The sequence below is a fragment of the Mus musculus genome, chromosome 5, assembly GCF_000001635.26.
Source record: "Mus musculus strain C57BL/6J chromosome 5, GRCm38.p6 C57BL/6J".
NCBI lineage: Eukaryota > Metazoa > Chordata > Mammalia > Rodentia > Muridae > Mus > Mus musculus.
In genome coordinates, this window is record NC_000071.6 from 139,726,745 (window position 1) to 139,740,178 (window position 13,434).

General features: G+C 52.4%; 1 protein-coding gene across 2 annotated transcripts in view; it reads right to left on the bottom strand.

Annotated features, from left to right (window-relative positions):
- Positions 1 to 9,589, bottom strand: part of Micall2 (MICAL-like 2) — a 29,642-nt gene extending 20,053 nt beyond the window's left edge. Inside the window, exon 1 of one of the 2 annotated variants that reach the window (XM_011240974.3) lies at positions 4,018 to 4,097. Coding sequence is in view for 1 of the 2 variants with exons in the window: in NM_174850.3 (NP_777275.2) it covers positions 9,274 to 9,416 (143 nt within the window). In the remaining variant the exon portion in view is untranslated. Of the gene's footprint in view, positions 1 to 4,017; positions 4,098 to 9,273 lie in introns of those variants that run through there. The other variant, NM_174850.3, reaches the window with a different exon arrangement.
- Between the last annotated feature and the right edge of the window lie 3,845 nt (positions 9,590 to 13,434).

The window sequence follows — 13,434 nt, forward strand, 5'->3', positions numbered from 1 at the left end:
AACTCAGTTGACAAAATGCCTCCATCAGATTGCCTAGAGGCAGGCCTATGGGACATCTCCTTGATTAATGACTATGTGGTAGGTCATAGCCCATTGTGGACTGTGTCCCCCATACCACATACACACACACACACACACACACACACACACACACACACCCTGAGTAGGTTGTCCTAGGTGCTACAAGAAAGCAGACTAAAAATGAAAGTCATCTGAACAAGCCAGTCAGCTGCATTCCTCCATGGCTTCTCCTTCGGTTCCTGCCTCCAGGTTCCTGCGTTGACTTCCCTCAGTGACCGTGTAAACTGAGAGAATAAGCCAAAAATAAGCCCTTTCCTCCTGTAATGGTTTAAATAGGAATGCCTCCAATCGGCCCATATATTTGAACGCTTGGTCCTTGCGGAGTGGGCTTACTTGACGGGGATTAGGAGGTGTGGCCTTGTTGGAATAGGTGTGTCACTGGGCTTTGGGCTTTCAAACGCCCAGTGTTGCTTAATCATCTCAGCTCTGGCTCTCTTCCTGCTGCTACGGCTTCAGATGTCGATCTCTCAGCTCCTCTAGCACCACGTCTGCCTGCATGTCCTTTCCCCATGCTGACAATGGACTAAACCCCTGAACTGTAAACCAGCCCCAATTCAATGCTTTCCTTTAAAAGCGATGCATCGTTATGGTGTCTCTTCATAGCAATAGAACACTGACTGAGATAGCTCCCCCAGATTGCTTGTGGTCACGGTGTTTTATCACAACAACGGAAACCCGAGTTAAGACAGTAGCCAAGGATGGCCTTGAACTTCTGATCCTCCTCCCCCTACCTCCTGAGTGCTGGGATTACCAGCAGGTGCCACTGTGCTACATTCTGGAAGCCGCCCTTGCTAAAAAAGCACCGCTTCCTCACACAGGCCCGTGCAGTGACTACAAGCAGGAGGCCCGGCACCTCTGCCTTCCCTCCTTGTCATTACCGTCTCCTTTACTTTGGTCCAATCATCTGCTGACCTCCACCCACGAAGGGTCTGTCTAAAATCTGAGGCTGACTCTCTCCTCTCCATATACGGCATCTGAAGACAGAAAACCAATGCATCTGCTGCTGACTCTTACAGTCATGTTCTAGACCCCAAAGTCACCTGAGGTTCTACATCAGTGGTCCTCAACCTGTGGGTCATGACTCCTTTGGGGGATCAAGTGTCAGATATCCTGCATATCAGATCTTTACATTATAACAGTAACAAAATGACAGCTAATGAAGTAGCAACAAAAATAATTTTACATTTGGAGGGTCACCACAACATGAGGAACTGTATTAAAGGGTCGCAGCATTAGGAAGGTTGGGAATCGCTCCGCTACCGTTGTGGAGCGAGAGAGTCCTGGGACTGCAAGCAGTAGGCCTGGAGCAAGATTAGGGTCAAGGCATGTCCAAACCCCCAGAAATCTCATCCTGAGATCGGCAGGAGTAGGATTGCTCACCCTTGCCCGGGCGTGTGTGACCTGGTGCACGTAGCCATGTATTCCCCCCCCCCCATGTCTTACTAGAGGCGGTCACATATCCTCTGTAAGGTCACATCCAGCAGCACCTAGAATTCCTTCTCATGCAAATGAGGCAACCCTAGCACCCTGGCCCTGGCCAATGATGTACACTCACCCCAATAGCCCCTGCTCATCCCCCAAAGGTTTAACTAGCCTTTTGTTCCCCTCAATAAACGAACCAGTTCTCTGAAGCTGTTCCCGGGTATGTGTGTTCATTACCTGCACACTCACTGCCAATCAGGATCCTCCCTGCACCCACCCTTAATGGTTAAGCTTCCTTCCCTCCCATCCAGAGCCTGGCTACCCTGAAGAAGAAAGGAGGACACAGGACAGCATACAGTCACTGCCCGAAACCTGCAGTTCTCTTGCATTGTGAGAACAGAGAGTGTCATAGGACAGACACATCCCTCATGAGGATAGTACCCATGATGATTATGGCTAAGCTGCGCCCTGCAGTGCACACACACACACACACACACACACACGTCCTGAGAACCAGTGCAGCCCCAGAGCCATGAGGACTTCTACAGACCGTCCTGCAGAGCCGGAGCTGAGATGACTAACCAGACCCCACCTCAGCCAGGTCTGCTTAGCTACAGACCTCTCACCCCTACCCCGCTTCTTTCCTCTATTTAAACCCCAAGCTCTCATCAGCATATGGAAGACAAACTGATCAAATCCTTTCTCTGCTGGTCACTGTCATCGATCTCTACCTACTGAGACAGGCAGTGAAGCCTTGTGCAGCAGGGCTCCTGAAGCAGGGCTCTAAAACGCCAATGTCACTCTCTGAAAAGTTACCCTGGGGGGGCTCTGAAGACGGCTCAGCTGAAAAAACACAAGGACCTAAGTTCAAGCCGCAGAAACCCTGTAAAAAAGCCAGGCGTGGGCCGGGTGGCAGTGGTGGCGCACGCCTTTAATCCCAGCACTTAGGAGGCAGAGACAGGCAGATTTTTTAATTCGAGGCCAGCCTGGTCTACAAAGTGAGTTCCAGAACAGCCAGGGCTACACAGAGAAACCCTGTCACAGAAAAAAAAAAAAAAAAAAAAAAAGCCAGGTGTGGCGGTGTGAACTTGTAACTCCAGTGCCAGGCAGTGGGGACAGAAGGATTTCTAGGGCTTTCTGGTCAACCAGTCGAACTTACTTGGTAAGTGCCAGGCCAGTGAGAGACTCTGTCTCAAGAACAAGTCGAGGCCAGAGAGATTACTTCAGTGGTTGAGAGTACTTGTTGCTCTCACAAAGGACCTATTCCGTTCCCAGCACCCACATGGTGACTCACAACCATCCATAACTCCACCTCCAGAAGATCCAATGAGTTTTTCTGACCTCCACAGACACCAGACATGCAACATGGTGGACAGACATACATGCATCCAAAACACTCATACACATAAAATCAATCTTTTAAAAAATTTAAAATAAAAACAAAGTGCACAGTGCCCAAGGAGCAATGCCCTGTACATGCGATGCTTATACAACCATATAACACATGCACACGCATGCATGTGCAGGGGCATGTGTAGGAGCATGTGTGGAGGCACGCGTGCGCGCTCGTGCACACATACATACATACACACACACACACACACACACACACACACACACACGCTCACAGTCCCCTAGTACCTTCCAGTATACCTGGACTTGGAGACAGGGTCATTCCAGATGTGATCAAGTGAACATGGGGTCATTGGGGTAGCCTGACAGCGTAGGTGCCTGTGTCCCTACACTGAAGGACTTAGACAGAGACCAAGGCAGGAGGGTTGGACTTGGATAGAGGCACACACAGAGGCAGGAAGATGTGAGAACATGAGAGACCACAGCAGGCTGTACACAAATCAGCAGAGACATAAATGCAGCTTCTCCCAGAGCCTCTGGGCTCATTTGCCCAGCTTAAACCTCCAACTGCACTAAGTTTTTCCAGTACTGGTGATTGAACCTAGGGCCTCCCCCATCGCTAGTCTCCTCCACAGAGTTACAGCCCCCAGCTGTCAGCCTCACATCCACTGAGACTGGGTCTCTCTGAACACACAGGGCAGCCTGGCTTGGAACTTACTACACTACCCAAACCAACCTGGGACTCTCTTAGTGCTGGGACCACAGGCACAAAGTAACATGTTTGTTAGATTCCTTTGTGTGAGAACACAAGCGAGCTCGTGCATACACGTGGAGGCCAAAGGTCAATCTTGGGTGTCATTTCTCAGGAGCTGTCGATCCCACTTTTGGAGACAGGATCTCTCACTGGGGCCTGGAGCTTGCCAATTAGAACAGGCTGGCTAACCAGCAAGTCCTGGGAGCCTCTTGTCTCTGCTTCCCCAGCAATGGATTACAAGTGGACACTGCTATCCCTGGCTTCTGTACATGGGTGCTGGGGGCTGAACTGGGTCCCTGAGTTTACAAAGCAAGCATTTTAGTGACTATGCCCCTCCCCCAGCCCCTATTGTATTCCATTTCATCATAAACATAATAAACTAAACCGTGGAGTATAGAGCCACTTACCAGTGTACAGATGGCCGCATAGCCCGAGGCATGAACAACCAGACTGCCACCCATCAAACACAATCACTTCCAACCCTGTGAGCTTTGGCTGTGGAGGAAGCCAGCCTCCAGCCAGCCCCCCCCCCCCAAGGACCTTAGGGGACCCATTGGGAATTGTCCCCGCCCACCCCCTGCTCTTTCTAAATTCCCTAAATAGCTGATTGCATGTTCATTTATTTCCTGGAGGAAAACTCAACTATGCAGGGGTAGGCACCAGGCTAGGAGGGGAATTCCCAGCTCGATGCTATCTCTAGGCAAAACCAGCACATCTGGAGTTAATCCCACTGGTAAGAAGGCAGAGAGAAGAGACAGCTTAGAGAGAGGCCTGCAGCTCCAAAGTGGAGAGAGAGGCTCAGGGTAAGTGTGAGACCAAGAGGAGCAAGCCCAGTGATAATGGGGAGACTGGTCTGGAGACCAGCCAGGAGACTAGCCGGAAAACCAGCAGGGAGAACTGGGGACCAGGCACAGGGAACAGCTCCAGACTGGGTTGTCTCCTGGAAGCGGGGATAGCAGCCCCCTCCCACCGTCCTGGACAGTTTTAGCTGGAAGGCAGGGGCAGGGGTATGGGCAGCCAGCCTCAGGCTGGAGAACAGAAGGCCTCTGTGCCCAAGCAGCTTCCTGCTGGCCAAAGCCTGTGTGGGAGGGAAGGTCAGCAGGCCTTGCCTGGTCCACTTCAGCTCTGGCCAGGGAAGCTTCAGGATAGAGCAGAGCCTGTGAAAGCCCTGACCAGGAGAGTCTATAGTCTCCACAGAGTCAGAGGCACCTACCAAGGCATCCCTACAAAGGCTACTTCATCCACCTGCTGCTTCTAGGTCCTGAAGGACCTTGGGAACCTTCAGGTCACCCCACCAATGGCCAAGAGCCAGAAGGGTCCACAGAACTCTGGCTTTCCAGCAGGCATGGTAGCACATACCTACAATCCCAAACACCCTTTGTCTAAGGCAGGAGGATTGTCCCAAGTTTGAGCTACTCTAGGCTATGCAGTGAGCTCTAGAGCAGCCTGGGATATATATATATATATATATATATATATATATATATATATATATATATATATATATGAATACCCTGTCTCCATATAAACAACCCCCAACCTTGGGATTCAGGGTGTGGTGCAGAATACATGAAGGCCTGGGTTCAGTCCATCCCCAGCACCACATAAATTGTGCATAGTGGTGCACACGGGTCATCCCCCCACCACTTAGGAGATGGAGACGGGATGATCAGGAGTTCAAGGTCATTTTTGGCAACAGAGTAAGTTCAAGGCCAGCCTGGACTAGGTAAGACCAGTTCAACAAAAGAAAAAGAAGGTAATACACACCTCAGTCCCAGCATTGGGAGACAAAAGTAGAAGTTTAAGGCCAGCCTGATCTGCATAGTGAGTTCCTGGCCCTCAGGAACACCTGAGACTGTGTCTGGGGGGGGAGGGGGGGTGGGGGAGGGACAGGCATGGTGTGGTCTATACCTTTAATCTTAGTACTTGGGAGGCACAGATAGGCAGGCAGATTTCTGAATTTGAGGCCAGTTGGTCTACAGAGAGAGTTCCAGGACAGCTAGGGCAACACAGAGAAATCCTGTCTGAAACAACGACGACGACGACAACAACAACAACAACAACAAAGATGTAGTGAGAGAACAACATCAGGCAAAGGCTCTGACAGCCTAAGTCCAAGCCCAGGGACCCATAAGGCTCTCTTACCAGAGGTGGGGGCTTCCCTGAAGCGACCTCCTCCACCTCTTGGCTCAGAGCCACAGGATCCTATGCCCCTGACCCCATGGCCCAACTAGAGCCTCCATGGGCCGAAAGGACAACCAGCCACATTGTGTCTCTCCACTTGGGGCAGGGCTAGGCTGGGCTGGGCTGGGCTGGGCTGGGCTGCACTGGGTGGCTCCCCAGCTCTCACCTGGCAGCCGCAGGGTGGCTTCATTGCGGAAATGGTCCTTGTGGGCAGGCACCTACTTAAACTCTGTGGAAAACCCAGGCTCGGAGGTGGAGCAGGAGCGTGTGGCATGAGGCAGGGAGCTGGCCCAGGTGGCGTCACTGGTAAACCTATTTCCTCAGACCCGTGGGCCTATCGATGTGGGACGGACAGAGACAGCACCCGTGAGCTCAGAGCCTGCAGCCTGGCCCCACCTGGCTGGCTCCATGCCCAGGCCTGCTCCCTCGCAGCTGTGCTCCACCGAGGGCCACAGGAAGCACACTCAGCAGCAGGAGGAACCTCTGAGGTCAGGCAAAGGGAAGGACTTCCTGGTGGCAAAGCTAAGGACAAGGAGACAGGATGTCCACCTTCCTGCTGCCAGAGGGTCTTCAGGGAAAGAAGTGGGCTAGAGTGCCCCCCAACCCTGCCAAGATCTGACCGAGGGGCTCCTCAGAGAGGACAGCCCCTCTCTACCCTCTCTACCTGTGGTCCATCACATTTTTCCACTCCTCTTGGTAGTTACACAACTTTGCGGTGAGACATTCCCCCACCCCAACACCCAACCTGGGCCAGAGCATGGCAGGACACAGGCTGGGAGCTTTTAAACACACACACACACACACACACTCACACACTCACACACACACATACACACTCACACACATTTGGAGGAGGAGACACATAAAACACTGTGCACATGTGCAGGTAAAATCCCAGCTTTGGGGAGTCAATCTCTCTCCTCCCATCATGTGGGTGAGTCCTGCAGATCCAAAGCAGGTCATCGGATTTGGAGGCAAGCCCCTTTACCCACTGAGCCATCTCACCAGTCCATGCTGGGGGCTTTTAATACTTGGATTCACATGGTCTAAGTTGATCCTCCTGTACTCAGGCACGATTTACACCAGTGCTTCTAACCCTTCCTAACACAGTGGCCCTTTAATACAGTTGCTGCTGTTGTGGTGACCCACAACCATAGAATTATTTTGTTGCTACTTCATAACTATAGTTTTGCTACTGTTAATGAATCTTATCTGTGTTTTCCAATGGTCTCAGACAACCCCTGTAAAAGGGTCATTTGACACACACCCTAACCCCCACCAAGAAGATTGCAACCCACAGGCTGAGTGAGAACCACTGCTTTACAATCTCATCAGTGTGATTCTTGCCAAAATCCCTACGCTCTTTCCACCACTGCTATTACACAATCCACACCCAGGGCTACCTGTCCTCAGATTCCCAAAGGCCAGGGATCCAGTGTGAAGGTGTAGCAGTGACATACTTGCTACAGGACAGAGGGTCTTATCCCTCCCAGCTTCTGAAAGCCCCAGGGTGTCCCTTGTCTCCACCTCTGGACTTCCTACTTCTGTCACCTTCAAACTCCTTCCAAATGCACACAAGCTCCTACCAAACTTCTACATCTACTGAGCCCACAAGGCAGGCCCTTATCTGTAGGGCTCCAGCTACATTGTAACCACCTCCAGGTTGCCATACCGGGTTAACTAAGAGACTTGAGCTATCAGTCCAGCTGGGGAGACCGCAAGGAAGTCAGCAGTGTGAGATAACCCTCCCAGAGTGAACTGAGCAGGCACCTCTTCGTCCAGCCTCCTTCCTGTCACCAACTCTTGGTTCCCTGTTCCCTGTCATTACCTTGAACTTCTGTCTCTGAGACCAGAAGTTGCTCCCTGCACTAGATGACCTTATGCTGTATACAGTAGGCACTCATTAGATAAGTGAGCAAATCTTTAACACTTGCCTGTGCCAGCATATACATGCACACACAAGTAAACATACAAGTATAAATAAACATATATCTCTTCGTGTACACCTCTCCTCCTCTGTGGGGACTACATGTCAGGCCATGAGCACACATAGTCCCTGCTTCGGAGCAGAGGAAACCCCATGTCTGCAAAGGCCCTGTCCCTGTCCAATTACCAGCTGAGGCTAATCCAGCCAAAATCCAACATCATCGTCTCCTCCACTTGAGAACTCGTCACATAGTTCTCATCTGAGCTCCCCACTCTGCATCATCATCCAGACTCCCCCTGCACCACCGGAAGAAACCTGACTACCCACGTTCTCATCCCAAGTCCATTTTCCAAGGTCTACATCCTTGGCCCAGCATCCATCGAAGCTCAGCTTCCTGGTTTCCACATGACTGATGCCCCACTGAGCTCACACCATCCATCTCCCTGAGAGTGACTGAGGCTCATGCCATGGGGCCCTCCCAAGCAGCTCGGGGGTTGGGGTGGGGAATTCATAACCACAGGGCAGAAGCCTACTTCTTGCTCAAGATTCCGGCTTCCTGAGCAGAGCAAAGCTTGGCACAAGGGAGTCTGATAGCACCAGGCCTGGCTCTTCCTGACACATTGTGTAACACGAACAATATTTGTTTGTTTTTCCTTTTCGGAGCCTCAGTTTCCCCATCTGCACAGCAAGAAGGCTGGCTGAGGTGGGCTCCACAGGTGCTGCCTGGAGCCTCACTCAGCCCTAAGACCTCCCTGGGAAACACTCCCAGACCAGCCAACTCTGCATTTATGTACCATGTACAGGAGAATGCTTTCCTCTGAAGGGCATGGGCTGTAGGTGATCTTGTCCCATTTCAGGACTCTGGTCACCAGACTAACTTAGGTCCCTGTAACAGAGTCTGCCTAAGTGTTTGCTAAGTGAATAACTGATAGAACAGTTTGAGTTGTGGGCCAAGGTCCTTCAACAAGACAGAGCTGGCTTGCTTCCCAACTTCCTATGCCAAGACTCTTCTTCTATAGAAGGCTTTAGACCCAATCCCTGTCCTCTCCTACAACTTCCAAGGATGATGGCCCAGACTCCATTGTCTCCTGTCATTCTAAGGTGCTAAAAGGCTTGCGCTTCCCTCTTTGATTGCTTTCCCAAAGATGCCTAGACAAATTAGAGGAGGGGCAGTAATCCCACTAGAAGCCTCAAATGGCCCTGATCTTGGGGCCAGACCTCAGACCCCCAGGAGCTGTTCCTTTGCCCTTTCTCAGGGAGCTCGGGGAAGGCGGACGCTGCCCTGAGTCACCACTGACTAAGCCGGCTGGACAGCCCATGTCCTGGCCCCTGGCCCAGCTGCACTTGGTGGCCTGCACAGAGGCTACTTGACTGCCACAGCCTTGGAGACCACCAAATAGGCTGTACCTGCAGGTCTCTGCTCTACCCCGGGTGGCCCATCTGAGAGGGGTGTGTCTGAAACCTCCGACCCGGATCCCAAGGCAGGCGTGGCCTCAGTTTCCCGTTTGCAGCGGCACATCAGAGCCCGACAGAGGGGTTAAAGAGCACTCACATAAGGTCAGGCCGGTGTCGGTGCAAGATAGCGCAGAAGGCCAGGCCATCGCGGAACGAGGTGGTCATGTTGGTGATGCTCACGTCCCGGTAGCCCTCGCACTGCTGCCGGCACCATTCTTGCAGGGCCTTTATGGCGGCCATATGGGCGGCAGGACGGGCTGGCGGCTCGAGGAGCTGGCTACAGGCCCCTCTTGGGCCCGAGACGCGCAGGAGGCCCGGACCCGCCGACCACCAGCCGGGCTGGAAGAAGAGAACACCGGGAGACCGGCGCCCCACACACTCTTGACGCCTGCGAGGCCGCCGGCCCCGCCCCCTAGAGGCCCCGCCTCTTCAGACCCGCCCCCACAAGATCACGCCTCTTGAAGGCCTGGCTCACCAGCTCCAAGCTCCACACAGGCTCCTTGTTCCGGCCGCACCGCCCCAGTTTGGTCAGGCCACACCCACGCCCCACAAAGGGCACGCCCACATAAGACCACGCCCCCTCTTTCCTGGGACTTGAAGAATAGGGGCCCGGTACTCTGGGCGTTGGCTCCCGCCTTGGCCTTTAGCCATAACTCCCAGCAGAGGCGTCGGGGTTTTCTTTTTTTGTTTTCCTTGAGACCGGGACCAATGTAGCTCGCATTGGCCTCTAGCTTATTATAAAAGCAAAGATGACCTTGTGTTTCAGATTCCCCAGCCTCCACCTCCTTTACTGCTCTCGGATTACAGGCTTGTGCCCCACACCATGCCTGGTTTGTGCAGTGCTGGGTATGGACCCTGAGGCTTCCTGCATGCCAGGCAAGCATACCACCAGCTGAGCTACACTCCCAGCTACGGTTTTCTTTCTTACTTTTAATTCTATCTTATGCATATGGGCTTTGGTCTGAAAGTGTATCTGCACCCCTTGTGTGTCTGGTAGCCCGGGAGACCTGAAGAAGGCCCCTGCTCTTCTAGAATCGGAGTTGGAGCGGGTTGTGCTGCCATGTGGGTGCTGGAAACTAAACCCCAGGACTTCTGGAAGAGCAGCAAATGCTCTTAACGACTGACCCATCTCTCCAGTCCAAACCCGCAACAGCGTTCTTTTATTTTATTTTATTTTTTAAAGTTGAGGCCAAGCTGCCTAGTCTGCCTAACTCATCCTCCTGCCTCAGCCTCTAGAGTTGGCAGCCTGTTGACAAATGGGAAAACAGAGGCTAGGGTAGATGCAACCTCTGAGGAGTGTCCCTTTTCAGGGTCTACAAAGCTGTCTGGTTGGAAGCTGGGGTGGACCTTGCTGAGTAGTGTGCTTTCCCATCAGACAGATACTGGTCGTGATGGCACACACCTGGAATCCCAGCCCTCAGCGGGGAGAAGCTGGAAGATCAGAAATCCAAGCTTATCCCAGGATACATATGGGGTGCAAGGCTGACATGGGCGACCTGAGACCCTGTCTCAAACTTTAAAATACTGTCTGCTTTCCCTTCACCCTCAAGGGTGCCAAGCCAGCCAGAATAACCGCTCTACATTCACAGAGGAGGAAAGGAAGGCTGAGGGGGCACGCTCCAGGGGTCTTGAGACAGGAGACTCTTAGCCTCTTTCAAGTCTCTGAGGATGCCAGGGGTGATTAAGGAAAGTACCTCTCCCAGGTCCTCAGTTAGAGCCAGGGGCTGCCCTGAATGTTCTTTTGTTGTTTTGTTTTGTTTCTGAGACAGAATTTCTCTGTGTAGCCCTGGCTATCCTGGAACTCACTCTGTAGACCAGGCTGGCCTCGAACTCACAGAGAACCACCTGCTTCTTCCTCAAGTGCTGGAATTAAAGGTGTGCGCCACCTCTGCCCAGCTTTGTTTCTCCGCACCCTCAGGAATCTATATGTCATCAGATGGACCGGACTATGACAGCAACAGTGTGAACCGGCCCTTCCCAGCTGGGCCCCAGAGCTTGTCTAGGCAGGATCTTTAGGAAGGTAGGTGTTTTCCCCAAAATGGCATCTGGCTTGGAGCCAGGTGCCGTCTCTACCAGGAGTGAAAACAGGTTTTCCGTGCCCAAGCTGTGGGCTGGCATCAAGGAGGCACCTGGGTACAGGCAGCAGGTGTGGGGCTGGTAGGTGGGCAGCAAGATCCTCATCCCAACTCTGGAGGGCACAAGACTGCCCCTGGGATTATAGCCCCAACCCTTGCCCAGTGGAAGCAGCTGACCTGCCCGAGGGTTCTCGCCAGGAGGACAAAGTGCAGTATCACACCCCATTCAGCTAGAGCCTGGTCCCGGAACCAGGTTTTCCTGACCCTCTGGGCAGCAATTACAAGAACCGGAAAAGCTGGTAAGGAAGGTAACTGCCAAGACGTGGGGAGAAAGGGTGTGCAAACGGAGGGAGGGCCATGCCAGGGTCTGAGTTCTAATGTCAGCTCCAGGGTCATCATGTGACCAGCCTCTTCAGACTCCCCACCCTTAGCTCCTGCCACCTCGGGAGCTTGAGGACAGTATTCGTGACAGTCCCCTGGGGCCACTAATCATGTCACCACCAGCACCTCATAGAGCCTGCCTTTCTAGAGTCCCCCAAACGGGAACACCTCAATCTGCCCACCACTGTGAGCCTTCCCACATGCTCCCCCGGGGGCTTAGTCCACCATAGTCCACCTTGCAGACCTCCTTAAATGTTCCAAGAGCCCCTCTTGCCAACTCTCCTCTGAATAAAGTCCAGGAACCTTATCAGCCACCAGAACCTGCCAGCCCCGCTTATCGTGACTCTGCAGGCCACACCCTACCATGTTCCCTCTGGGCCTTGGTTCTCCAGCTGACTCCAAGAGCCCACTGTGCAACTCCACCAGGCCACTGAAGTCATTTGGGCGCTCTTCTCGGCTCCTCCCACCTCCCCTCCAGCCCTCATATAGCTGGTGCTCCCCCATCCAACCAGAAGCCTTTGGCCCCAGTCTGAGAAACCTTTTCTCATGCTGTCACCTCTGCCCTGGTGGCACCTAGCCCCAGCTTTCACTAAGTCAGCTTTTCTCAGTGACAGCCATTGTCTGGGTAACAAACCATAGACCTGCCCCGGGAGGCCAGGAAAATGGGCATCAAACCTACTGCTTGGGCTGGAGAGATGGCTCAGTGGTTAAGAGCACCGACTGCTCTTCCAGAGGTCCTGAGTTCAATTCCCAGCAACCACGTGGTGGCTCACAACAATCTATAATAGGATTGATGCCCTCTTCTGGTGTTTCTGAAGAGAGCAATGGTGGTGTAATCATATGCATAAAATAAATAAATCTTTAAAAGAAAAAACCTTCAGTCTTAGTGTCTTGTGCTGCAAAGGAAAGCATAGCTGTCTCTCACAGGGGAGAGTGCACACAGTAGGCACTCAATGAATTCATGTGCTTACAATTGAGTCTTTATTCCTCACAATGATCTCCTGGGTGGTGGTAGAGTGTATTGGACCCTTTAGGACATTTGCTAATTACAGTCTAAGAGTGGCAGAGACACCGTGAGAGGGACACACAGAGAGAAAGGCAAAGACAGAGAGACAAAGACACAGGGAGCCCGAGAAGCAGACACACAGGAGAGAAAGAAACAGAGACTAGGGAGACAATGTGCAGAAGAGTGATCAACTTCCGTTCCTGCAGAGGACCCCAGGTTATGTGTGCAGCAACCAAGCGGTGATTCCCAACTGTCTGTAACTCCAGTTACAGGAGACTTTTGTTTTGTTTTTGTTTTTGTTTTTGTTTTTGAGACAGGGTTTCTCTGCATAGCCCTGGCTGTCCTGGACCTCACTCTGTAGACCAGGCTGGCCTTGAACTCAGAAATCTATCTGCCTCTGCCTCCCAAGTGCTGGAACTAAAGGCCTGTGCCACCACTGCCCAGCGACATTTTTTTAAGTATGTAAAATAATAGGAGCTGGAGAAATGGCTCAGTGAGTGGTTAAGAGCACCAGCTACTCTTCCAGAGGACTTGGGTTTGATTCTCAGCACCCACATGGTGGCTCACGATTGTCTAACTGTATCCCAGACCCAGGGGAGCCGATGTCCTCTTTGGACATCAGTGTGCACTTGTCATCTGACATGACTTCCTGGAGAGACACATGTGTCTACTTACCTCTGATAGGGAACCCACTACAGACCAAAGCATGAACACCACCAAAGTCCAACTCGGTGACCCCATGAGCTTTATTGGGGTTACTTACAGAAATATGGGTGAGGGGTTACAGGAGCAGAAA